Source organism: Camelina sativa, chromosome 16, assembly GCF_000633955.1.
Source record: "Camelina sativa cultivar DH55 chromosome 16, Cs, whole genome shotgun sequence".
Lineage (NCBI taxonomy): Eukaryota > Viridiplantae > Streptophyta > Magnoliopsida > Brassicales > Brassicaceae > Camelina > Camelina sativa.
This window is the reverse complement of record NC_025700.1, coordinates 1,887,463-1,913,171: the sequence shown is the minus strand read 5'-3', so window position 1 is coordinate 1,913,171 and position 25,709 is coordinate 1,887,463. Positions and strand designations below refer to the sequence as shown.

The window sequence follows — 25,709 nt, the reverse complement described above, 5'->3', positions numbered from 1 at the left end:
TTTTTTTTTTTTTTTTTTTTTTTTGTCAACAGTCCATGTGATTAGCTTTGCAAGACAACATTATTACTTCTATACAAAGCTAGTATCTTCTTACGAAAATTTAGTTTTAGATTCGATTTTTTTTTTTTAATTACTATTCACAAATCACACAAACACTAGATCGAAAGCGAATATTTGTTAAGATTTGATTAAAATGAATAGTATTTTGTCTTATTAACTCAAATGTTTTTTTTTTTTCTTTTCGTCGAGAAGGTAATTTAAAAAAATGAATGTTGTTGTAATAGCCTAATCATTTTGCATAACCGCTGAAGATATATGGTTAAAACTCTTCAATGGTTTGTTAGGTATATAGGAGAAGGAAAAAACAAAATAGCCAAAATTAAACATTTCGGTTAAACCGAAAGTAGATCTAAATATCACCAAGGATGTTTGTATAGAAGAACCTCAAACCAATACTAATAGTAGTAATTTCAGTTATATATATTAGTAACGTTTTCTTATACTAGTAATTTACTAGTATCATTACGTTACAACAGTAATAACGAACGATGTGCACACATCACATAATCTAGAAGAAATTGGTTAAAAATACTATAACAAAAATGCAAAATTATTAATTACTAGAAAAGATTGTTGTTGTTGTTGTTGACGACGACCCGGACTTTAAATACCCCCCAGATGACCGCACGCACGAGGAGTCATTCACACTTTTCCGTTACGAAGCTCTCTCTCTCTCTCTCTCTCTCTCTCTCTCTCTCTCTCTCTCTCTTTTTTTTTCTTTTTCTTTCCCTTAATAGCGAGTGTTCCACACGCGCCAGATCCTTCCTCCCTCTGTGTTACTTAAACCCAAAGAAGAAGAAGAGAAACGAAACGGCCGAATCTTCTTCATAATAAATTCCGCGAATAATGGCCGCCCTAAACTAGACTTTCCGGCGACACTCGATCGGTGGATCTCGGAAGCAGTAACGCCCGATTCGTTCGTCTCCGACGGTAATTTACTTTTTTTTTTTAATGTGAATCAGTTTTTGATGATATGGATTGAGGTTGTTTTTTTTTTTTTTTTTTTCTGGTGCGATTCGCATTTGGCGACTGTGTTCGATCAGATGCTGATTGATTCGAAAACTGTATTTGTTTTCTGATGAGTTGTGTTATGGTTTTCTGATTGAAGAGATTTGGGGATTGAGCAGCGGAAGAGTGAGAGAACATGAATGATAGAGGAGGAGGCTCGTTTGTAGCAGTAAGGCGGATTTCACAAGGTCTCGAACGAGGAAGCGTTTATCATTCTTCATCTGGTAAATTTACATATTATTATTTCATCATTCATCACTCACACACACACTCTCTCCTTTAATTGTTTTTTGTTTTTTTTTGTTTTTTTGGCTTCCCTTCTCTTTTTCTTTGATGCAACTAACAAACGCGTTTTTCATCTCTCTCTCTCTCGTCGCTGGCGATTGCCTTTTTTTTTTTGGAGAGAGAGAGAGAGATTAGAGATTAGAGAGATCTGCTGATATATGTTTCGCGATTTGCTTCTGTTGCTCATCTCATAAGATAATAATCATTATTATTATGTGTGTGGATCTTCTTTGTAAGTAGTGCTATTTTTAGTGAAAATCCATACATCTCTCTCTTTTTTATCTTCTACGATTTGTTTCCCCACAGCTTGTTTTCGTTCATTTTTCTCTCTTGTTTTCTATATAGCCCCGCCAGTTGAGATTACTATATTCGCGTGTCAGCCCTTTTCATCTTTACTTTAGAGTTTCAATGCCTTCCGATTTTGATTTGTCAAACAAAACCAAAGCTCATCATTCATAATGGATGATGATGATGATGATGTAAACCATTTTATTTGGGAATTCACTACTTTGAAAGTTTTCTTCGTTCTGTCTTTGAGTATGTTTTTTTTTTTTTTTTTTTTTTTTTTTTTTTNTTAAAACCGAATAAGAATTGCTTCTCACGTTTTCTTAGAGAGACATATTCTTCTGTCTTTCACCTCTCTAATCACACGTTGTTTTTGAATTAGTCATTTAATTATTCTCGAATTTTTTTTTAAAAAAATTGTATTTTGCAGCTGAGGTTGTTGCTGGATCCGCTGCGTGGTTAGGCCGTGGCCTTTCCTGTGTTTGTGCTCAGGGAAGAGATAGCGATGCCCGTCCTTCTTTTGATCTTACACCTGCTCAGGTTTCCTTTCTTTCTCTTTCTACTTACTTGTGTTTCTCCGACTGATGTTTTCAAAATAGCTGCTTTTATAACTTTCTAGCCTTATTTGTCGAATTGTTGTTGCAGGAGGATTGCCTTGAGAGGTTGCAGAACCGCATTGATGTTTCCTATGACAGCTCAATACCTCATCATCAGGTATGCTTTTTTTTTTCCTTTAGAGGATTGTTTATTTGTAAAGACTGCTTAACAACGAAATTATGCCACTCCATAGATGGTAGCTGTTTCTAGTTTACCTGCGCCTTCAATCTTTTTTTTTTTTTAACTGCATGCTAGCTTTTATAAGTCAGGCTGTACCTGCGTTACTTAAAAATATTGTCTGCTATTTCAATATGCGTGTAGGAAGCTCTGAAGGACCTTTGGAAACTTGCCTTCCCTGAACAAGAGCTACACGGAGTTGTATCTAATCAGTGGAAAGAAATGGGTTGGCAGGGCAAAGATCCGTCCACAGATTTTAGGTAATGTCAAGTCTCTCGTCTCATTGTCATCATAATCCTTACGTTTTTCCTCTTTCAGTTGACTCACCGGTACAGCATCTCGCAGGGGTGGTGGTTTCATATCTCTTGAAAACTTGTTGTACTTCGCTAGGAAATTCTCGGTAAGCCTCTATGTATAGTCTTTGTCTTTTATAACTTTTCAATTCCAGTGGCACCGTATCTGTAGATTGTTACCATCACATATAATATTTATACCAGGTAATGACATTGTAAAGTTTCTGTGCCACTTGTTTGTTTCCTGTAGAAATCCTTCCAGGACCTTTTGAGGAAACAGGTTGGGGATCGTTCTGTGTGGGAATACCCCTTTGCTGTTGCTGGAATCAATATTACGTTCATGCTCATCCAGATGCTTGACTTAGAAGCAGGTATAGCCACATTTATTATTTCGATGATTGGATAGAGTGTGAACTGCTGTTATTTGTTGTTTGTATCAGGCAGCAATATGGTAACAGCTAGTTTTATTAGCATAACCACTCCTAACTTTGATCTTCTAATTGGGTATTTGCCGTAGGATTTGGTACTTAGTACCTTATTTGTATTTGAGATACTCAGGTTCAGTAACTTTTATCTTAGTTGTGCATACTAACAATAGTTACACTTCAATATTACAGTGAAACCACGAAGTGTTGTTGGGGAAACATTTCTGAGATTCCTTTCGGGTAAATCTCAGACAATTCTGATTATATCTCATGACTTCTTCTCTTGTCACGAGTTAGATTACTAAGCTTGTGTCCTACGACTTGTGTTGTATTGTAAGCAGTGAACGAATCTGCGTTTGATCTTCTTTATTGCATTGCCTTCAAGCTGATGGATCAGCAATGGCTTTCCATGCGAGCGTCATACATGGAATTTAATGTAAGTGTAATCCTGTAACCTATTCTAATGTCGCTGAAAGTTTTAGTTTTGAAGAACCATGGCCTTTAATTGTCATATATTTGACTTTCTTGGTGTTTTATCTTGGCCTATACATAAGTTCACCAAATGATTTGTGGCTAAACTGATAATCGTGTGAATGACAGACTGTAATGAAATCGACAAGGCGGCAACTGGAGAGAGAGATTATGGTTGAAGACATTACACGTCTTGAAGATTTGCCATCATACAGTCTTCTCAGTCAGTAGCAAATAGCTTTACCAAAGACTACATTGTAAGTAGAAAGATCTAACACCTCAGAGACACTATATCAAAGCCTAAAACAACAACAGAGCAAACAAGCAAAAAGAAGACGAGGCTTGTCTCTCCTCTCTTTCTCTCTCTCGGTCGCTCATCACTCAACTTCCTGTCTTGGTTTCTACGGTTTCCTCTATACTAGTGTTGGTACCATGAAATCTGGGACATTAGGTTGTTATTTCTATGAGACAAGGTTTTAATTTTGATTCGTATGGGGTCAATTTTTCTAACTTGCGGCGTTTGGAAAACGTTGTTGGTTAGTTCGTGTTTGGGTTAATAATCATTTGGTTACATTTCCAGTAGCACTCAGAAGACCCCAAAAAGGTCTTAAAATATGATTCTCGACCAAATGTTTTTGATTCATGACCTTATTCAATATGATTTGATTTTATCTCTATCGAATCAATTTTCACACACACCTTTTTTATTGGTTGATCGGCTCTGCTTCAAATCAAAGTTGTGTGCTGCGATGTACTGGCTCAATCCCTAGACCGTACAATAGGTATCATATACCGTACTCGTACAATACAATCAAACAGTGAACTAGTCATTAGCCACACTGATTGTTTATCTTTTACCAGTCCATATATTACTAATAAAACCGAGTCCGCCTTGATGTGTATATTTCACAGTAGTCAAGTCAAATGTAATGTTGCTGTTGGAACTAGATTTGTTTTTTTACACAAAATACAAGTTGCGATTATTAGATTACAGTGTGCTATGGGTTAATATAATACAACGCTCTGTCTTTATACAATTTGTTTTTTTTAAATCACTTGAAGCCGTCCTCTGACCCGCTAATTTGGAGTAGATATATTTTCAACTTGTATTTCCTTAATTATGTTCCACAGTTTATTAGGCAAATATTATTAAGAACCCACAGGACGAAAGTGGAATCTCAGATTTTTGGTAATGAGCGACGATTTTTCTTTACGCAGTAAGCATGTAGAACATGATAACAATGACGCATTGTGCTACGTCCATGACCAGTTAAAGAAAAAAAAGAAGAAGAGAAAAGATAAACAGTAAACAAAAAAGTATTGATGAAAGGAAATAATTTATTACACACAAGAAGAGCAGTTGATGATGGACTAAGTTCGATGGGTGGGAATTATCCGATCACACCGTACATCAACACCATCGTCACCCCAATCTTTCCATAGCTCATGATTCTCTTAGACGCCGCGTTTTTAGCGTTTTTTGAGTTTCCCGGGGATGGAGACGGCGAAGGAGCCGATGGAGATGGTGAAGGCGCTGATGAAACGGCGGCAAGTACGGGAACAGCGAGTTTCATGCCACCGAGGCAGTGACCAAAAGTAGGGCAAATGAAGTGTATATTTCCTACTCTTGTTAGATTGATCTTTGTGTCTCTTTCGGAAAAACTCTGCGTCGGTCTGCTACTGTCGCAACCATCGTAGTCGGGTTTATCCACAACGGATACCGAGTGTGAAGGACCATATTTGAACTCTGATTGGTCGATAAAGAGTAAACCAAAAAAAAAACATTAGCTTGTGTAGCAAGTTATCGGTATGAACAAATTTTAACCTAAATGTTTATTAATTAGTTTCATAGGGAGAAATAGAGTTTTTTTTGTGAAGCAAGTAATGAAAAAAAAAAGAAATTCTTTACCTAGAGTGTCACCGATTCTGAAAGTCTTTCCACTAACCCAAGTCGTGTAATTGACACCACCGGCCCAACCAGCATTATCTCCGACTTGGAAAGTTACGGCGCAGACGGCAGGGACTGCCGCTAGGAGGAGGAGGATGAGAGCGGCCTCCGTGATTGATCTCATTGAGATATAATGTATATATGAGATAGATAAAGAAAGTGAAAGATATATAGAGATAAGAGATCACGAGGAAGAGGCTAAATTGTGACGTGAGATATTTGAAAATGTCATACCTTTGATTAATTGCCAATTCAATCAATCAAGTACATCAGATATATATATATTGCTCTAAACTCATTGGTATTATGATGTTTACCAAATCTTAGTTCTTTTCAAAAAAATTCTATTTGTAATGGCGAACAATCCATGAGTATTAGCTCAATTTTTATCGTTCACTAGTCTTTTCTAATCATGACATGTTGACATGTAGGGGAGAACATTTTATTTTTTGTAAAATCGATATTTAAAATTTTGAATATGAAGATATATATATATATATATATATGATGTATTGAAGACACGAAAGTTTACCATATAAAATGCGTTAGAAAGTAAGATTAGAAGATTGATGAGTTCTTTTACTATCAGAAACGCACTCAAAATAATGTTTCATAAGCATATGAAATTCTCCCACTCAAAAACACAACCTTTGTTGTGAAACAGAAATATTTCGTTTTTATTTGATAATTATCAGTGAGTTTCGTCTGAACAAGATACTGTATTATCAATAAACCCGGTAAGTTATGTTATCTATATCTGTTTTATGCTTTACAGATTTTCATTTTATTCTATCAGTGTTGGGTTCCGTTAGCTTTACATCAATGTTTTGGGGTTAGTTTAGATTGAATTAGAAGATTTGACAATTGGAATCATTTGACCCGATTATTCTTAAATCCTCAACTAGTATTTTTAAGTCATACGTAAACATGACTAGTTCAACTGGCCAGCCTTTGTTATCATCAAACACGATCTTGAATATTGGGAAACATTACAGTTCTTTGTTTTTTTTTTTGAAAAAGTGTAACATATATATATATTCTTTTAATGTGAAATATGGAAAAATGATAAGAATAAAATATAAATAGATAAATAGCAGGGACATGGCTATCACGTTATGAACCCCTACTCAAATAATTTGTAGATACAGATTTGCAACTTTCGAATTTTTGTAAGCTCGGGAATAGCTACCAGACGAGTTTCAAGTAATAATAAAAAGAAAAAATGGCCAATGAAAAACTAAAAAATTCGTTTACACACAAAGAGCAAAAAATGCTCCGATTCCAAAGACCGAGCGAGACCAAAAAGATGTATCGAGCAAAAAATGCTCTGTTTCCACCCTGCAGTGATTTAATTAGGTCATAACACCGTACATCAATATTATCGTCACTCCAATCAGTCCATTGCTCATGACTCCCTTAGAGGCCGCGTTTGGCGGCGATGGAGACAGCGTAGGCGTCAATGGAGACGGTGGAGGAGTCATTGATTCGTCTGACTCCGGCGTGCCATTGGCTGGCGGAGATGCAGATGGAGGTGGCGAACCGGTTTTGGGCGGAGATGAAGATGGAGGTGGAGAAGGAGGGGAAGGTGGAGAAGAAGGGGTGGCCGGAGACGAAGCGGCGGCGAGGACGGGAACAGCGAGTTTCATGCCACCAAGGCAGTGACCAAAAGTAGGGCAAAGGAAATGCATTGTTCCTACTGTTTTAAGATCGATCTTAGTGTCTCCATCGGCGAAGTTCTGTGTCGCTCCGCTGCTGATGCAGCCATCGTAGCCGGCTTTATCAACCACGGACACCGAGTGTGAAAGACCATATATGAATTCTGAAAGAATTAAATTAAAAGTATTATCTTTGTTAGGGGAAAAAGGGGTATCTTGTAAAGCAAGTAATCTATGTGGGGTGAAAAAAAAAACAAGCATTATTATTAATTTACCTAGAGTGTCACCCACTCTGAAAGTCTTTCCCGTGACCCAAGTCGTGTAATCGATACCACTGGTCCATCCAGAAGTATCGCCGACCTTGAAAGTTACGGCGAAGACGGCAGGGACTGCCGCTAAGAGGAGAAAGAGAGCGGCCGTCGCTGTTGATCCCATTGAGATATATAATGTAAAAGGATAGTTGAAGAGAGAGAGAGATGAGGGAGAGGGTGAAATGGTGAGCTGACTTATATATTGAAGAAAGGCTAAGAGGACGACGATGACGATTACTAAGAGTGAGTTATTAATAAAGGAGCAATGTTTGAAGAAGTCGTGGCTTTGATCAATTTGCCAACTCAGTTCATCAAATCGTCAGCTATTGATTCATATCATTATTTAAAAAGCATTGTTGTTATGTTTACCAATTCTTTCTCCCTTTGTATTTGTTTTCGTAAATGACGAAGTATCCGGCCATGTGCATTTAGCTCAAGTTAGAAAAAAAAGAAGAAGAAGACAATGTGCATACGTAAAAAGTATGTACATCATCTCAACCAGTTTCACTTTGATCAAATCTTGAATTAGAATGTTTGGAGATAACCTTATGAATGGTAATTTTTTCCGATAATGTCACATATATATTAGAGCGTATATATAGTAAATTATGATCGAAATGAAAGCTTAACATGTTTAAAAAAACAATTTAATATGAGGGGAATGGCTACCACGTTCTCTCATTTCTTTTCTAATTAGTAAAATTAGAAGTACACACAGATTCGGTACGGTGTTTCATGACAAAGATAGAATGCTCAATGACAGAACAAAAATGCCATTAAATAAAAATGATAATTAGGATTCGCTGACTTAAAAAACAATATATTAAGAAAATCCAATTATTCTCTCACCATTGATCTTTTGAATTGCGGCTGTTTTACTATAAAAACGTGTGAAACCATTAAAATAATATAAATGGTTGACATGTTCTTTAGCAACAACAAAAAAAAAAGGTTATTTGAAAATTTGTAAAAGATTCTTTTGTTTTTTTTAATTATTATTGGTTTTGGCTGTTAAAATGAATATGTTGCTCTTCAATTTTTTTTTTTTTTTAAACGTAAATAAAACAGGAACTCTAGTTTTTTTTTTTTTGGTTTTAATGTGGTTACCATTAAAATTTTTAGAAAAAAACAATAATTTAAATATACAATGGAGATATCAGAAGAAAGAAAAATACAGTAGACAAAAAAAAAAGAAGGGAAAAAGTCCCATTGATATAAAACGACGGATGCGGCCGAAGGTGGGCTAACAATTCCTTGGCCCAAACACCGACATAAGCCGAAACTTAACGCGTTTCAGAAGAGACTTCTCAAAGTTAAAGATGTTTAAAAAACATTTCATTACTTGGGAAAAGAAGTGGCAGATTGAATTTTGGAACCACACACACCAAGTTGAAACTATCTCTCAATTGTCACCACTTATTTTCTATTATTTTTGTTCATTTCCTTCTTCCTCCTTCCATTGAATCTCACCACTTTCTTTCTACTCTATCTTCTTTGTCTCCCCTGAGGCACAAGAAAACAAATTATCACTTTTTCACCTCATTCATTTTGAGCCAAATACAGATAACATCATTCACCTTCATATAACTCCAAAAACCATTGATTGTTCATACATTCTAGTAATACCCCCCATGAATCTATACCAGTAGTAGTTTCATTTACACAGAACAAAACAAACATATATATATATATATATTTTTTATAGCATAAAAGGGAAAAAGAGAGAAACCGTTAAGTTGTAAGCATAGAATAGTGTTATCAATAACATATGATGACTCTTCTTTTCATAAAATATCCAAAAAAGCAAAACATGCAACTAGTCATCCACCCTTCACAGATACCTTTCAATCTAACGTGGCCTATCTATAAGCAAATGGGAATTCTTTATTTGGACTAGTGATCTAACCATTCATTTATGGCTTATGTATATGAACACAAAGCAGGTAGTTTCCAAAACCGTATTCTAAGAGAGAAGTAGTCATGTTGACCTTTTTTCAAATCAGGCTATCTTCATGTGTATATAAAAATGGTTTTGGCATGCTTGCTTACTATAACTTAGGACACAGTGGGATCAACAAACATAAACTCAAGTACGAAAACAGATTCCAATGGAGGAAACAAATAAGAGTGTGCTTGATGACTGCTTTACCAGTGCTATGGCACTTACNAAAACAATAATTTAAATATACAATGGAGATATCAGAAGAAAGAAAAATACAGTAGACAAAAAAAAAAGAAGGGAAAAAGTCCCATTGATATAAAACGACGGATGCGGCCGAAGGTGGGCTAACAATTCCTTGGCCCAAACACCGACATAAGCCGAAACTTAACGCGTTTCAGAAGAGACTTCTCAAAGTTAAAGATGTTTAAAAAACATTTCATTACTTGGGAAAAGAAGTGGCAGATTGAATTTTGGAACCACACACACCAAGTTGAAACTATCTCTCAATTGTCACCACTTATTTTCTATTATTTTTGTTCATTTCCTTCTTCCTCCTTCCATTGAATCTCACCACTTTCTTTCTACTCTATCTTCTTTGTCTCCCCTGAGGCACAAGAAAACAAATTATCACTTTTTCACCTCATTCATTTTGAGCCAAATACAGATAACATCATTCACCTTCATATAACTCCAAAAACCATTGATTGTTCATACATTCTAGTAATACCCCCCATGAATCTATACCAGTAGTAGTTTCATTTACACAGAACAAAACAAACATATATATATATATATATTTTTTATAGCATAAAAGGGAAAAAGAGAGAAACCGTTAAGTTGTAAGCATAGAATAGTGTTATCAATAACATATGATGACTCTTCTTTTCATAAAATATCCAAAAAAGCAAAACATGCAACTAGTCATCCACCCTTCACAGATACCTTTCAATCTAACGTGGCCTATCTATAAGCAAATGGGAATTCTTTATTTGGACTAGTGATCTAACCATTCATTTATGGCTTATGTATATGAACACAAAGCAGGTAGTTTCCAAAACCGTATTCTAAGAGAGAAGTAGTAATGTTGACCTTTTTTCAAATCAGGCTATCTTCATGTGTATATAAAAATGGGTTTGACATGCTTGCTTACTATAACTTAGGACACAGTGGGATCAACAAACATAAACTCAAGTACCAAAACAGATTCCAATGGAGGAAACAAATAAGAGTGTGCTTGATGACTGTTTTACCAGTGCTATGGCACTTACCGAGTCAGGTGTCCTTCGCGTGCCTACCCGTTACATTCTTCCACCTTCACAACGACCAATGCTCGGTTCAAGCAGTGGCACAGATACCATCACACTCCCAGTCATTGATCTCTCCCTCTTACACGATCCTTTGCTTAGACCCTGTGTCATCCATGAGATTAAAATGGCCTGCAAGGGATTTGGTTTCTTTCAGGTAATGTAATACTCTTTTTGGCTACATACACTACAAAATTTATGTAACTCCATGTCCTGCATTATGACAATCCATATGAAGAAGATGTTTGGTGCTTAAATGTCTTATTCATGTGTCTACATTTCTCAGTTCATTCAAGTCAGTCATGTGTTTCATTCATCGGGCCCTAAGACTAGTCTGGAATGACATGAAGCATCTACCAGTCACACTAGATGTATGACTTTATGAGAAAGGCAGTTCTTGTCTTCTAGCATTTATATCAAACTCGACAAAGTCCCTAATCAAATAAAAACCGTCAAATAAAACAAAGTCCTTAGTTACTGTCTTTACTGACAATAAGAAATGTAGCCATGTGAAGATGCTTATCTTCTTACTTTATGAAAATGTCAGTATCTCGGTTTCATTAAAAGCACACTACACTACTGTATCATTTGCATCCCTTTTATTCAGCACATAACTCTCAGATCTAAAATTATTTCTCTACAGATTTTAAACCATGGAATATCATCATCAGTTATGAAAGATGCGCTAGATGCAGCTACAAAGTTCTTCGACTTACCTGTCGATGAGAAGATGCTTCTGGGCTCTGATAATGTTCATACGCCAGTACGGTATGGCACCAGCTTTAACCATTCAACAGACAAAGTTCATTACTGGAGAGATTTCATCAAACATTACTCCCATCCTCTCTCACAGTGGATTGATTTGTGGCCATCCAACCCTCAATGCTACAAGTAAGTAAACCTATCTGGCCATCTTCACTATCTACAAAACTTGTTATCCTTTGACGGTTATAAGAATCCTATTTGCAGCAAAATGTATCAAAACATTGGGACTCAGAATTGATGTGATCTCTTAAAATATCCTTGCTTGTCAGGGAAAAAGTGGGTAAATATGCAGAAGCAGCGCATGTGCTACATAAGCACCTAATTGAAGCTATCTCAGAAAGTCTAGGACTGGAAAAAAATTACTTAGAGGAAGAAATTGAAGAAGGCTCACAAGTCATGGCGGTGAACTGCTATCCAGCTTGTCCCGAACCAGATATTGCTTTGGGAATGCCACCACACTCGGACTTTGGCTCACTGACCATATTACTCCAGAGTAGCCAAGGGCTGCAGATAATGGACTCCAACAACAACTGGGTTTCTGTGCCATATATTGAAGGAGCTCTGATAGTTCAGTTGGGTGATCAGGTAGAAGTCATGAGCAATGGCATATACAAGAGTGTGGTTCATCGTGTAACAGTGAAAAAAGATTTCAAGCGACTATCTTTTGCAAGTCTTCACAGTCTACCTATGCACAAGAAAGTAAGTCCAGCATCTCAGCTCGTCAATGAAAACAAATCAGCTGCCTATGGAGAATTCAGCTTCAACGATTTTCTTGACTATATCTCTAGCAATGATATTACACAACAAAGATTCATTGATACTCTCAGGAAGAACAAATTCTGAAGATGCTGTTCATGACTCTCCCCCAAATCATACAGTTCGACTCGGCTATTCCCATATTGGATTATGCAGACCTAGGTTGCATGCATCTTGTTTATAATTTATGGCTTAATATCACTAGATTATCACAGAACAACATGAGAAAAATCCCTGCAAGTAAATTGCACTTGTTTATATCACATAAAAGCATACTCTGTTATCATATACGTGTATCATTATGCTCCGGGAATAAAGCTAAAGTACTCCACCTAAATTCCAGGATTTTTCTTCTATCTAAGTTAAGAGTCATATTAGTTTCTTATCTAAGAGCGAGGTTTGATAAATGGATCAAAACAGCAAGGGTAAAAGACTCAACTGAAAAGATAACAGGTAGTCGAAGAAAAAGCAAGATACTAATATTTTGAGAACTTATTTCAGGTCAACAAAAAGATTAGAAATAATAGGTATTCATTTTTTTAGTAAACGCAGAGTAATAGCAGCATCATGTCCAACAACAAAAGCACCAAAGAGAACATAGGCATAGTCTTACCTCTATCAATAGATCCATTATAGAGTTACTAGTTTGGTCCGTAGAGAAGGAAAGAGCTATTTTCTCCCTTACTGGACCACCAAAACAAAGTAACTTTGTTTCATTGTTTTATCATGCACAAACTCCACTACTTTTACTAGTTAGGTTCTTGGTCTACCAATGTCTCATAACCTTTACATATCTCACATGACCAATCTTAATTGGTTGACAAAATTTATATCTAATTATTAATGTTTATAATAGATAGGCGTTTACAAGATCAACAAAGCAAAGTGACAAGACTTCGACAAAAAGGTCAGAAGTAGTAGAATTATTGATACAAGTTTATCAAATCTTCACATTTTATCAAATTTTTGTTTTTTGATCAAATCTCACATAAGTTCCAACCTAAGTAGGTTTGGGGAAGAAATCAATTTAGTCACTTGGTAAAACTCTTACATACTTCCACCTAAGAATTTGAAAATACATTCTACAAACTAACTCTGAATTCTCAAAAAGAGAACTACAGACTAAAAAGTAAAAGACGATCCTTTAAACTTTAGAAACACGAATTTTCCTGAAGCTTGACTAGATACTGAAACAGCTAAGAAAAAACCAAATTTGGAAACTGCATCAACCAGATAAGACACAAATTTATGGGATTTGAACAATTACCATCATTAACAGCTTAAATACTCGATGTTTGCAATCTGTACTATACAGGGAAGCAAACATGTTCCCAAACCCGAAAGTCAAAGCTCGATTTCGTTCCAACACAGACACGGTACCTTGCTCTACCTCCAGAACCAAACCAAAAAGCAAGAAAACCATCACTTAAAACTGCAAATTTACCTTTGGTCTTTTGGTTCTTCACTCAGTGAGCAACATGACGATCGTTTGCACTTTTGTTTCACCTACAAGATTTTACAAGCTTAATCCTATTTAGCCCAAGAAGCCAGCTTACTAAATTTTCAGAGGGAGAGAAGAACTCACGTAGAAGTGTAAGTCTTGGATAGAGAGGAGTTGATAAAATCATCACCATAGCTTCTCCCTCCGGCGATTCCTGCAAAATCCAATTGAGTTCTCTCTGCGTTTAATATAATGTTTTGCCCCCGAGTTTCCTTTTTGTAACCAATACGTCCACATCTTCATAACTTTGACTCCATTTTAATAAGTTAGAAATTCATTTTATTCAACAATATAAACTTGAAACAAAGAGAGACTGACAACTCAAGATTCTCATCAACAATGCCGATAGATAAAAATTACAATAATAATACAAGTAATGAAGCAATATATGGTGGTAAGTGTCATCTGAAATGGCTATTTCTGATCATACCAGTGCCTCCTCCTCCTCCTCTAGGTTGTTCGCCGGATATGAGCTTCTGCAACCGGATTTGTTCCCGGAATTTTGCTATGAACTCGCCGGCTTTTCTATCAACCTCATTATGATCATGGCTCGCATTGCTTTGACTTTCCCAAGCAGCTTCTTCCTCTTCCTCTAAAGTTACTTGAGGTTGTTGCTCGGCCTCTGTCTCTTCCATAGCAACCTCTTCTGGCTCAGATTTAGCGCGAGTATCTGAACTCTTCTCCTGGTGCAGTACAATTGATAGTTCTTCTTGACGTTGTCTTCTCGATTTCGGTCTTCCTCGGCTTTCTACTTTAGCTTCTGCCCGATCATCAGATGAATCTCCATCTGCCTTTAGATCTTTCCCATGGCGATCAGATCTTATGGTCCTCACAGACTTTCCTCTCAGTGATACATTACTAGAAGCTCTCCAAGAACGTGATTCAAGCCTCGGACTATTTGATTTCAATTCCTTGTCATTACCACGAAGGTCCTTTTTCCTGGGCTTATCTGACTGCACAGTGTCATCTTCTAAGTTTCTTGTGACATCCTTCTCCGGCAAAGCGTCACGTTCCCCTCGTGAAGAATGCATTGCACGCCTTGAAACTTTAGCATTCGTTGGCTGGAACGATACCTCTCGAGCAGGAAAAGACTCGCTGAAATCCTCATCTTTTGTAGAGTCTTCCGCTGGTAGCTCCAAAGAGTCGTGACTCCTTCCCTTTTTGACCCTCAGATTGTTATTGTTGGCCTCCACTCCTTTCCCGATATTGTCTTCAAGCAAATGGCCAGTACTCTTTTGCTGAAGATTCCGTCTCCTAGTTGTGGAGTCATCCGCGGGAGATGAGATGGACTCAGGAGGGTAGGATCTGCGAGATTTGTTCCCTCTGCGGGAACTTTCAGCAGTCAAATTAAGTGATCTAGATCCCCGTTCCATCCTCCTGTCTCTGTCTCTGACTTTGCTCCCTTCCAGTTCATCTTCAAAGCCCTTCCTTACATCCTCCTCTAACAATGAACCATCACTGTAATGCCGAGAATGTGAGGCACGCCTGTGAGTATCATCGGTTACTTCTAATTCTGGCAAACGCCTGTGAGTATCATCGATCACTAATTGCGGCGATGGTGGAGATGAAGACAAAGACGGTGATGGGGGCAAGGATGGCGAATTAGACCGTGTTGAACCCTGAAGACTCTGTTCCTTGACCATTTCTTCCACATTTGAGTTTAGAGACTCCTCAGACACAGAACGAGAAGGAGAGAATCTGTTCTGAGTATGGGATGCAAGACTAGTTTGCGATGGAGAAGAAGCAGTAGACCGGGAAGAAGATGATGCCGATTTGCGAGTCGTAAATTGAGTTTCATCTACAGATTGAGGAGAAAACTCAGAAGGGTAGTTGTCTCCCATTCCCATCATTTCAGGTGTAAAATGCCATGGAACAGGTGAAGTGGGAGCAGCATCAGGCAATAATAATGAGTCAGCTTCCCCATTTACAGCTCCATCAGAAAAGGATTTATTGTTATCTTCAGGAGCTGGAGTAGTATCTCTCAGAGCAGACCTTAAACTCCTAATAGGCAAGCCTAAAGGCTGGTGAACAACGTGACCATCAAGACCATAAGCAGGTCGAGCAACCACAACCTTAGATTTGCCCTGAAAATACTGGGAACTCCAAGCTCTGACTTCATTGGTTTGACTAGCACCACCAACACCATATTCAGAAGACGATTCTTCCAATTCGGTTTCAACAACAAAAGAAGACTCGGATTTAAGAACCACAGGAGCTCGACGAGCACTGACATTATTATTAATCAAACGAGTCTCAGTCCTCACATCAACAAAATCAGAAGAATGATGATGATTCTCATCAAACTGGAAGATTGTGGAAACATAAGACAAAGAAGAAGAAGAAGAAGAAGAAGAGTCATCTACTAGACTAAAATCAAGAGGGGATTCAACAGTCCTACGGCTAAACAAACCATAAGCAACAGCAATGCCGACGAATAGGAGGTGAATGAGTTCCCAGAACTTGGTGAGCACAGTCTCGCCGACGAAATCGGGGGCTTGAGAAGGGAATAAAGGCAAGGCGAGGAGAAAGAGAGCGAATAGAACAGACTTACAGAAGAATCCTCCTCCCCCTCCTCCTCCGGTGGATTTGGAACGGGGCTGAGTGGTAGACGGCGGCGGAGGAGGAGAGCGACGCTTGGTGTAGGGATTGGGAGACGCCATTGTCGTGGATTTGATTGAGATCTCTCTATCTCTCTCTCTGGAGTGTGGAATTGGATAAATTAGGGATTCGTTGGGGGTTGTATGTGAAGAAGGAATGAAGAAGACTTCGACGCGACGTAAGAGACAGATCTAACATTAATAAAGGCTGTGAGAGAGAGAGAGAAAGAGTGAGAATGGAAACTATCTGAAACTAAAAAGCAAAAGAAGAAGAAGACGAAGCCCCCCCCCCCGCTCGTCACAAACATCCGTGATTTACGGAATTGACCTTGGCTTTATCTGCTCCATTAAATTAAATATATATACGACGTCGTGTTACTCTTTCTTTCATTAAATATCCAAAAGAGCAGCATAACATGAAACTAGTCATCCAAATCACTTACACAACAAAGCTTCACTGATACACTCCGAGAGAAAAATTTCTGAAGATGGTGTTAATGACTCTCCCCCCCCCAAATCATACAATTCGACTCCGGCTATTCCCATGTTGGATTATGCGGACCTTACATGCATCTTGTTTATAATATATGGCTTAACATCACTAGAGTATGGCATAAAACATGAGCAAAATCCCTGCAAGTAAATTGCACTTGTTTATATATGATACATCACATAGAAGCATAAATTGTTATCATATTATAAGTGTCCTTATGCTCTGAGAATGATGCTAAAGTACTCCAGCTAAAGACCTGAAATTTTCTTCTATCCGAGTTAGAGCATCTCCAATGGTCCTTTATTTTTTCATCTATAATAGAGATCCTCTATAATAGAGATGGATTTGACTCCAATCCACCTCTATTTTCACTTCTAAAATAGAGATTGCTATTTTTTCCTCTATTTATAGAGGAACTCTATTTTTTTCCACAAAGGGTTCCTTTATAAATAGAGGAACTCTATTTTTTCTACAAAGGGTTCCTCTATAAATAGAGGAACTCTATTTTAGAGGTGAGAATAGAAGTGGGTTGGAGTAACACTCACATCTATTATAAAGATCTCTATTATAGAGGAAAAAATAGAGAAAGCCATTGGAGATGGTCTTAGAGTCTTATTGGTTTCTCATCTAAGACCATCTCCAATGGTTTTCCCTATTTTTTTCCTCTATAATAGAGATCTTTATAATAGATGTGAGTTTTACTCCAACTCACCTCTATTTTCACCTCTAAAATAGAGTTCCTCTATTTATAGAGGAACTCTTTGTAGAAAAAAATAGAATTCCTCTATAAATAGAGGAAAAAATAGCAATCTCTATTTTAGAGGTGAAAATAGAGGTGGATTGGAGTAAAATTCACCTCTATTAGACCATCTCCAATGGTTTACCCTATTTTTACCTCTAAAATAGAGGAACTCTATAATAAAGATGACTTTTGCTCTAATAGATACCTCTATTTTTTCCTCTAAAAAAGAATATTCCGTAGAAATTCCCTTTTATTTTACTATTAATACCTTTTACTTATAAAAGTTGCAAACTAACCCATTTATTTTAGTATTTGTGAAACTTTCATAAAATTATGATATTGTTTAAACTTTTAACATTCATAAATATTATTTAAATATCACATTTATTAAAAGAAATACATTGCATCATATAAAATAATTATTACTAAACTATTTAAATATATATTTTATTTATTTTGATCATAAATATAAAAGTGTTAAAAGTTCAATGACCATTTTATAAATAAAAAAGTTCAGCTCTATTATAGAGGAAAAAATAGAGATCTCTATTATAGAGGTAAAAATAGAGATGTGTTGGAATAGATTTTACTCTAAAATAGAGTTAAAAAGTAAATATAGAGGTGGGTTGGAGATGTCCTTATAGAGAATCTTTATTATAGAGGAAAAAATACAAGACCATTAGAGATGCTCTAAGAGGAAAGTTTGATAAAAATCTATCACAACAGCAAAGGTAAAAGACTCAATCGAAAAAGATAAAGGTAGTGGACGAAAAAGCAAGATAATTATATTTTGAGAAGTAGAAATAGATATTTCAATTTTTTTTAAGTAATAGCAGTATCATGTCCAACAACAAAAGCACCAAAGAGAACATAGGCAGTCTTACCTTCATCAAATAAATCCATAATAGAGTTTTACTAGTATTAGTTTTTTTTTTCATCCACCACTTAAGAGTTAAGAGTAGGACAGAGCTATTTTCCCCCTTGTGGACTACCAAACCAAAGTAACTTTGTTTTTTTTTTTTTTTTTTTTTTTTNACTCTACTACTTTTACCAGTCTGGTCCTTGGTCTAAATTATATGTCTCTGTAACCTGTCCAACAGTATCTCACATGACCAATTGACAAAATTCATATCTAATTATCTATATTAATAATAGGGAATAGATATAGGTACAAGATCAACAAATCAAATATCGCATAAGTTCCAAGTTAAAGTAGTTTTGTGGGAAGAAATTAATCTAGTCACTTGGTCAAAACTCTTACAAACTTCCGGATAAGAAGAAATTTGAAAATACGTTTGTACAAAACTAACTCTGAACTTCTCAAAGAGAACTAGAAAATTTAAGAATAAAAGACAATTTCTTTTAACTCTATAAAAAAGAATTGCCCTGAAGCTTAGACTAGCCACAATGTATGGAAACAGCATCAACCGGATAAGACACAAATGTATGGGATTTGAAAAAATTACCATCATTCACTTACTGCTAAAATACTCGTCGATCTTTGCAATCCGTACAATACAGGGAAGGAAGCAAACTTGTTCTTCCCTAAACCACAGCCACGTATCCTGAATCAAAGGGAGTAAATATGTTCGATAAAACGAGTTAAATCGTACAAAAATCTGTGAAATTCCTCGAATGTTAAGAGCAAAGAAGCTTGATTTCGTTCCAACACACACAAAAAAGATGAAAAATTTCGCATTACTGATTCATAACCTACTTATTACAGTCAAGCTCACTCTCTCTCTCTCTCTCTACGTATGTAACGGCGGCCATAGCCTCTTGGTCCCGTCGGCGGTAAAAATATACTCCGTCACCGCCACGTCTTTTTTTTTTTTTTTTTTTTTTTTGCGAATTTTTTTTTTNTTTACCTTTTTTATCAGCAGTGTTTTAGAACTTTACTTATTATGAACGTAAAAACTGAATTAAACATAAAAACCCACTTTTCGTCGTTTGTTAAAAATGGTCAATTGAGTAAAAACTATTAAATTTGGACGAAATCAGAACTTTCGATATAATATTGGACTGTTTTAGGTATTTAGAGGAAACTACAGTAACATATAATAAAAAAACGTGGCGAAAAGTAAAAAAAAAACTAAAAAAGGTCTGCTTCTGCTTCTTCTTCTTCGCCGTCTCTGTGCGGCCCGACGAGAGTGCTCGTCCTCTTCCTCTTCTTAGCAATGACGGAGGAAGAGGTAGCGATGGAAGTGGAAGCTGTAGAAGCTGTTTACGGCGAAGACTGCGTCATATTGGATTCACATCCTCTTCATCTTCACCTCCATATCAAACCCCGTACCGCCGAGATCTCTTCTCAGCAGGTTTCTTTTTTTTCTCCGTTTCCTTCTGATTTGTTCTTCGGGATCGAGGACTATCTGAGAACTCGTAATTTACTCATGGAGATTGTGGGATTAGGGTTCCGGCTTTGTTTATGCGATCGTCCAAATCAGTAATTTTGAAATTTCAACCATGTATTAACATTGTTTATGCTCTCTGCAGTTTGTGGAAGCGGTTGTGAGAATCCAAGCATGTTCTAAGGTATGTTATGGTGTCGATGTCATTATCCTTGAGCTTTTTTTTTTGGAGGACCATTGAGCTAAAAGTATGTTCTTTTGTTGTAACAGTATCCAGATGAGCCACCTCGAATTAGTCTGATTGAATCCAAGGGTCTTGATGAGCATAGGCAAAAGCATTTGATTAGCATAGTTCAAGAGAAAGCTTCTCAGTTATCATCTTCTTTAATGCTTGTTGAACTCTGTGAGGTAAGCAACTCTTTATGTTTTCTTCTATACTTATTACTGTGCCTTGTCATTGCACCATGCTTATGTTGAATCTCATTATTAACGATTAGTAGATTTAGCGTTATGAAAAGGAAATAAGTCGTATGCAGATGAAAACAAAGACTTTAAGTTTGCTGAATCACAAGCAGACAATGTTTGTAAATGTATTTGTATGTGCGTAGATATGCATATGTAATCTAGTTAAGATTAGAATCTCATGTAGTGTACTGAACTTATATGTTTCTAGGAAGCAGTTGAGAGGCTCACAATTATGAATCACCCCGATGGAGATTGTCCACTGTGTTTGTATCCATTATTCCCTGAGGATGACGGGACTAAACAAATGCCATTTATGAAGCTGATGTCTTGTTTTCATTGTTTTCACTGGTGAGGAATAATTGGTCTCTTATCTTTCTTAGTTTGGGATTATTTTCCAATGTTATAAGGTGTCTAATTGTCCTTTATTGATGTCAAGTGATCAGTGAGTGCATCATTAGGTGGTGGAACTGGCTTCATGCACAGAAAGATGCTGATTCGATATCTGGTGACGCTTTACACCCGCGTAGACGATCAAGTGCTCGAGAAGGTTTGTATCATAAGGTTTTTTTTTCTGACAGAAAATTGAAAGAGATAGCGGTTCTCCGAAAGGGAGTTTCACAAAATAATCTAAAGCAATAAGTATTGCAGGTCATCCTGGATCAGCAGATAAAAGCTTGGGAAACTGTCCAGTGTGCCGCAAAGTATTTCATGCGAGTGATATTGAACATGTTCTTGACTTAGTTGGTACTCAATCACCTCAACAGGTGAGCGATTCATCAGCATCGGATTATTTCTGTGTGTTTGCATTGATTCAACCTTTAACCACAATTCAATATTCAACTTCTATTCTTTCCTCTATCGACTGCATCAGCTTACATGCTTTGGACCAAACAGGATTCTGGTTTGATACAAGGTGAGGACGAAGATCCGCTGCTCCAGTCAGACTCAGAGAACATTAGAAGAGAGCGGTTTGAGTCTATTCTAAAGACGCAGGAAGAAAAAGGCGGTTTGGTTCAGCCAAAGAAAAACATATCGGTTGTGCCTGGTATGTATCTTCCTCCGCCAGCCCCTGCATCATCGTCAGCAAACGAAGAAGAAGAAGCTAGTCAAAGCCAAGAACAAGGAGAAGAAGAACCCAAAGAAGCTGAATCAGAGTCAAACTCTAGCAGCTCCGCCAACAGAAGAGGTCGAGGCAGAGGGAGAGGCCGAGGCCGGGGACATAATGGGAACAGAAGGAAGCAGACTTTGCAAGATCCAAGAAAACCGATGAGGCAATGGGTGCAGAGAGCAAGAGAAGGTGACAACTAATTTATTATTCGAATTTTGTATGATGCATCAAACTCAAACTCAAAACACAAGAGTATATATACTTCATAAACTGGCAAGAGAAATTGTTATATATTCGGCAAAAATGTTTCTCTTTTACCAATTTTAAAGTTTTCTCTGAGCATATGTATATTTGTAACTGTCAATTTAGCTTTAGAAATTACTAACATGTGAGAACTGAGAAAGGATTAGAAGAAGAAGAAGATACGGTGTAGTAGTAGAATTGGGCCTCAGTATCCATTGGGCTTGAGCTTAATAATGGCTTACTAAGTGTTAATAGACATAGCAGAACACATAGCTTAACCGGTTTTATGATCAGAGATTATTATAGCTTAACCGGTTAGTGATCTGAGTTCGGAATTCAATATCGCCGGCGATTTCTGCTCATCTGTTCGATGTCCTCTCCGTCTGCGGTCGCCGGCCTCTTGGCGGCGCTTGCTTACCGTCTTCAGAACAGAAATCAATTGTTCGAAGAAGAAGTGGAAGAGTCTACTTCCTCTATGGGACTAGCTATCTCGGAGCTTAACCGATCTCTGACTCTGGACATCGGCGGCGAGGAGTCTGGGGTTAAGGTTATGGACGCAGCGTTATCTCTAATGTGCTTCAAGGCACCTCAGGTTAGTTATTTTGATTGAAATTCTGGATTTTGGCATATGTGCGTGAGTGATTCTCTTATTCAAAAAAATTCTTCCTCAGGTATTTGATTCGGCGATTGAGTATCTTGTGCGAACCATTGTTTGCGCCTTATCATCTTCAATAAATTGTAAAGTACTTAGGTATCGAAACGAGGAAACGTTACAGTTTGGTAGCTCCTGTTTACCTCGCTGCTCTGAAGAATTGATCCAAGTCTCTAAGGATATTATTGATAAATTGGGAGGATCGAACGGTGAGTTTTTGATTTGGCATTTCAAAGCTTTTATCTTTAATCTCTTCTTCTTTCATATTTTTATCTGACTTGGAACTGTTTATAGGAAGATTGGCTACAGAATTGTTCCAAGCTGTTGTAAGATCGGCAGCTTCAACATCATGCAGCTCGCATAGAAATTTAGAGGATGGAAGAAATAGGGCTGTCTCAAAGCTTCTTGCTTTCTTACCGAGAGATTCATCTATAGAAAACCACGAGATACCTCTGAGGTTGGATCTCTTATACTGTTTCTATCCTAAGCTACGTTAGTCTACAAATAACTTGTGAAACTGAAGCCGCGGCTTCTGAGATTTTTTTCTCTGTTGTTTCAGAAAAAATGTAGACCCGTCTGACACTTTTTGATGATCAGGATCCTGTTCTGGTATCAAGATCCATTGTCTTTGAAGGAAGATGTTTCCAGAATCTTGAAAGATGTGGTGGAAAGGCCTTTCCTTTGTCTAAAGAAGGAGCTTTTTGAGAGGGCAGAGTGGCGCGATATTGTCATCTGCTTAGCGCTATCTCCGTCTATGTTTATCAACACCAGAGCCCTTTTACATAAGTGGCTTTTGCTCACGTGAGTTCCTATCCAATTCATGTCATGGAAATTTACAGTAATAAACACATGTAACCTTATGCTGACATCTGTCTTACTTTCTGATGCAATTTCATGCTTAACGCCAGGGGACTTGCTTGTGTCTTCGAAGTACTTGCTGGTTTGGTCTCTGCAATAGTGGACACTATTTCAAGACCATCGTTGTGGGGTATACCGGCGGTGGAACTAGCTTCCATGTTGCCATTCTCTGATACATATTTTCCCTTCCAGTGTCAATTTCTGAGAATCTTGGCTGGTCCTCTCACCTCCAAGTCCCTCGTAATGTTAGCTCATGCTGTCAGTAAACCATCTGCTGTTCCTGGGAAACAAGGACGGGATACTTATTGTAAGCCTACTCCGATAAAAGTTCAAGCATCAGATGACAAAACAGGATGGTAACTTTACATGAAAATACAAATTGATTTCCTCATGTTTGATCTACTTATATATACGTGTGTGTGTGTGAGTGGTTTTTGACTGATGTTGTATCTTCTGGCAGGGCTTTGGCTATTAACTTCCCAGATTGGTTTTATTTTGCTTCTGCTATGCTCTTCTCAGATGGAAAATCGTTGGAAAATATTCACGGCAGATACACTTCAAAAGTGGCTGATTGTAGACAAGCATGTGATGCGGAAGATCTATCCATTGCTGCGGCTACATACATTGCTTGGATACTAAACCCTGTAACCGGAACCATTCAAGAATCACTAAGTAAGTCTCTCATTAGAGTCTCAGAGATATGTATCAGTAAAAGTTCCGGCTCAGAAGCACATCGTAGTGAGACTATAACTGGCAAGAGAAAGAAACCAGATAGGCTCGTTTCTGGCAAAATAAAGGCTTCCAGTATTGTGGAAGACCTATTGAGAGAATATGAAAACAAAATCACCAGTTCAGTTTCTTATGAATTGGATTCTCAGAAAACACATTCATCTGTCAGCTCTGGCCTCCAAAACAATTTTTTGGTAAGAAGAGTGGTGGTTGGCGTACTGTTTGGTTCTCCTTATTCAGTAACAGATGAGGAGTATGAACTGGTTCTGCACTATGCTGCAACTGGGAAGATTATCACCTTTAAGAAATCACGGAGTACCGGATTCAAACAAGGAAAGGGATTCTGTAGAATATCTGGTTTACTGTCGAATGAGATTACCAAGGAGGAGGCTATTGAAGGCACACTTCTTGTTTTCAACTTAACCGACACTTTGGAGAGTATGTGTGTATCAAGTTTTGAAGCTGAAGAAGACGTCGAGGAGTTTATTAACCATTTTAAGCTAAGATCAAGCAAGTACTTGGTCAAATGCATAGATCGCTTGATACAACTTCACTGTAAAGAAGATGGAGATCCAACACTAAGTGACATTAATATCAGACTGCTACAATGGAAAATAAAAGGACTAGAAGATCCACATTTCAACAAAGTTCTTGATGATATCGCTGCTAAGTTAGCCTGCAGATTGCCCGTATAACTGTCACCATTTATCCTGACCTGTGTCATATTTGGTGGTGCACATAATTTTTGGGAAAATTGTGATCAGAGGTGAATTGTTTAAAACACTCACACGACTGGTCTGAAGATGGTGTACAGGTAACTGAAATTAACTGCCTTCTTTGGTCTAATTTCTAAATAGTAACACAATCGTAGGTGATAAGCCAGTTTAGTCTTCAAAGTAGCAACATTCTCCGCAAATTTTAAGTTGGGTGCCTGAATGTCGTTGGTTGTCTATAATATGTTGCCACCTCTAAATAGGATCTAGTGCACTAGTTTGTTTAGAGCCTAAAGTTTTAAGTTGCTGACTATCATATTTTATTATCAAGGGAGCTCTAAATTGAATGTATTACTCTTCTGCACATGGGTGATGAGACATATGACCTGCAATTTTTTTTTTGTTTTTGTGATCATAATGACATATTTACCTTTACCCTTAATATTTCAGCTCCACCACTGAAAGTATATGATCTGCCTGGACTGGACCAGAGGTTTGTGGACAATTTAATGGTGAGCCTCGGAGCCACTTCACTTAACAACGACAAAACAATAAGGTTTTCAACAGTTTTGACCGGATTCCCTACTGAAATGTATAATGTAGATTCATTGTTATGATCTTCCCTAGGTTCAAATTGTCATTTGTTTCTTGGATTTCTTGGCTAGGTATGCGCACCAACTCAATTATGCCATAACTGCCGGCCATAGTGCCTTCTGCTAGCCAGGGTATCTGAGTTTCGTTATCCCAAGCCCCTGAGAGCTGCAAAAGGCATATGATCCAGAGAAGTTAGTACATGTACTTGGGTTTTCCTGTTGAGGCTTTTTTAAAATCATGTTGTTAAATATTTGTTATCAGACCTTATGCTTTAAAATAGTCATTACAGTGACCTTCAGACTAATTGTATGGACGCCAACCAGGTCTAGGCTTTCATAAGGAAAGAGATAAATCTTTTTCCAGCCTTTTTTGTTTGTTTCCGTT

General features: G+C 37.3%; 7 protein-coding genes and 1 long non-coding RNA gene across 11 annotated transcripts; 4 read left to right on the top strand and 4 right to left on the bottom strand.

Annotated features, from left to right (window-relative positions):
* LOC104749309 (ELMO domain-containing protein A-like) lies at positions 704-4,278 on the top strand. The gene is made up of 10 exons (XM_010470905.2): positions 704-990; positions 1,169-1,292; positions 2,069-2,178; positions 2,284-2,352; positions 2,557-2,672; positions 2,758-2,812; positions 2,956-3,076; positions 3,323-3,370; positions 3,472-3,566; positions 3,731-4,278. The coding sequence occupies exons 2-10, from the start codon at positions 1,205-1,207 to the stop codon at positions 3,830-3,832; spliced, it is 804 nt and encodes a 267-aa protein (XP_010469207.1). The 5' UTR covers positions 704-990; positions 1,169-1,204; the 3' UTR covers positions 3,833-4,278.
* Positions 4,774-5,751, bottom strand: LOC104749308 (uclacyanin-3-like). Its single transcript, XM_010470904.1, has 2 exons — positions 5,511-5,751; positions 4,774-5,348 (listed from the first exon to the last, which is right to left on the bottom strand). The coding sequence occupies exons 1-2, from the start codon at positions 5,671-5,673 to the stop codon at positions 4,993-4,995; spliced, it is 519 nt and encodes a 172-aa protein (XP_010469206.1). The 5' UTR covers positions 5,674-5,751; the 3' UTR covers positions 4,774-4,992.
* On the bottom strand, positions 6,611-7,751 carry LOC104749307 (uclacyanin-3-like). The gene is made up of 2 exons (XM_010470903.1): positions 7,480-7,751; positions 6,611-7,368 (listed from the first exon to the last, which is right to left on the bottom strand). Exons 1-2 carry the CDS (start codon positions 7,637-7,639, stop codon positions 6,902-6,904), a joined length of 627 nt encoding a protein of 208 aa, XP_010469205.1. The 5' UTR covers positions 7,640-7,751; the 3' UTR covers positions 6,611-6,901.
* LOC109129673 lies at positions 9,724-12,003 on the bottom strand. The gene is made up of 4 exons (XR_002035956.1): positions 11,918-12,003; positions 11,478-11,720; positions 10,726-10,893; positions 9,724-10,061 (listed from the first exon to the last, which is right to left on the bottom strand). It is a non-coding gene; the product is annotated as an uncharacterized LOC109129673 (long non-coding RNA).
* Positions 10,601-12,589, top strand: LOC104749305 (protein DMR6-LIKE OXYGENASE 2-like). Its single transcript, XM_010470901.2, has 3 exons — positions 10,601-10,918; positions 11,405-11,652; positions 11,796-12,589. Exons 1-3 carry the CDS (start codon positions 10,667-10,669, stop codon positions 12,367-12,369), a joined length of 1,074 nt encoding a protein of 357 aa, XP_010469203.2. The 5' UTR covers positions 10,601-10,666; the 3' UTR covers positions 12,370-12,589.
* Positions 12,130-16,661, bottom strand: LOC104749306. 3 transcript variants are annotated; one of them, XR_761357.2, is made up of 4 exons: positions 14,214-16,661; positions 13,868-13,937; positions 13,727-13,788; positions 12,130-12,211 (listed from the first exon to the last, which is right to left on the bottom strand). XR_761357.2 is itself a non-coding variant. In XM_010470902.1 (1 exon), exon 1 carries the CDS (start codon positions 16,441-16,443, stop codon positions 14,185-14,187), a length of 2,259 nt encoding a protein of 752 aa, XP_010469204.1. In that variant the 5' UTR covers positions 16,444-16,661; the 3' UTR covers positions 14,020-14,184. The 3 variants fall into 3 exon arrangements, 1 of the variants encoding a protein (XP_010469204.1); XR_761358.2 differs by having other exon boundaries at positions 12,166-12,207; XM_010470902.1 differs by lacking the exons at positions 12,130-12,211; positions 13,727-13,788; positions 13,868-13,937 and having other exon boundaries at positions 14,020-16,661.
* On the top strand, positions 19,697-21,849 carry LOC104749303 (E3 ubiquitin-protein ligase RNF25). The gene is made up of 7 exons (XM_010470897.1): positions 19,697-19,930; positions 20,109-20,147; positions 20,234-20,371; positions 20,637-20,776; positions 20,872-20,975; positions 21,077-21,192; positions 21,323-21,849. The coding sequence occupies exons 1-7, from the start codon at positions 19,793-19,795 to the stop codon at positions 21,734-21,736; spliced, it is 1,089 nt and encodes a 362-aa protein (XP_010469199.1). The 5' UTR covers positions 19,697-19,792; the 3' UTR covers positions 21,737-21,849.
* LOC104749304 lies at positions 21,948-25,700 on the top strand. 2 transcript variants are annotated; one of them, XM_010470899.1, is made up of 8 exons: positions 21,948-22,371; positions 22,451-22,640; positions 22,726-22,888; positions 23,029-23,232; positions 23,340-23,645; positions 23,750-24,832; positions 25,182-25,243; positions 25,397-25,700. In XM_010470899.1, the coding sequence occupies exons 1-6, from the start codon at positions 22,150-22,152 to the stop codon at positions 24,711-24,713; spliced, it is 2,049 nt and encodes a 682-aa protein (XP_010469201.1). In that variant the 5' UTR covers positions 21,948-22,149; the 3' UTR covers positions 24,714-24,832; positions 25,182-25,243; positions 25,397-25,700. The 2 variants fall into 2 exon arrangements, with proteins under 2 accessions (XP_010469201.1, XP_010469200.1); XM_010470898.1 differs by having other exon boundaries at positions 25,182-25,287.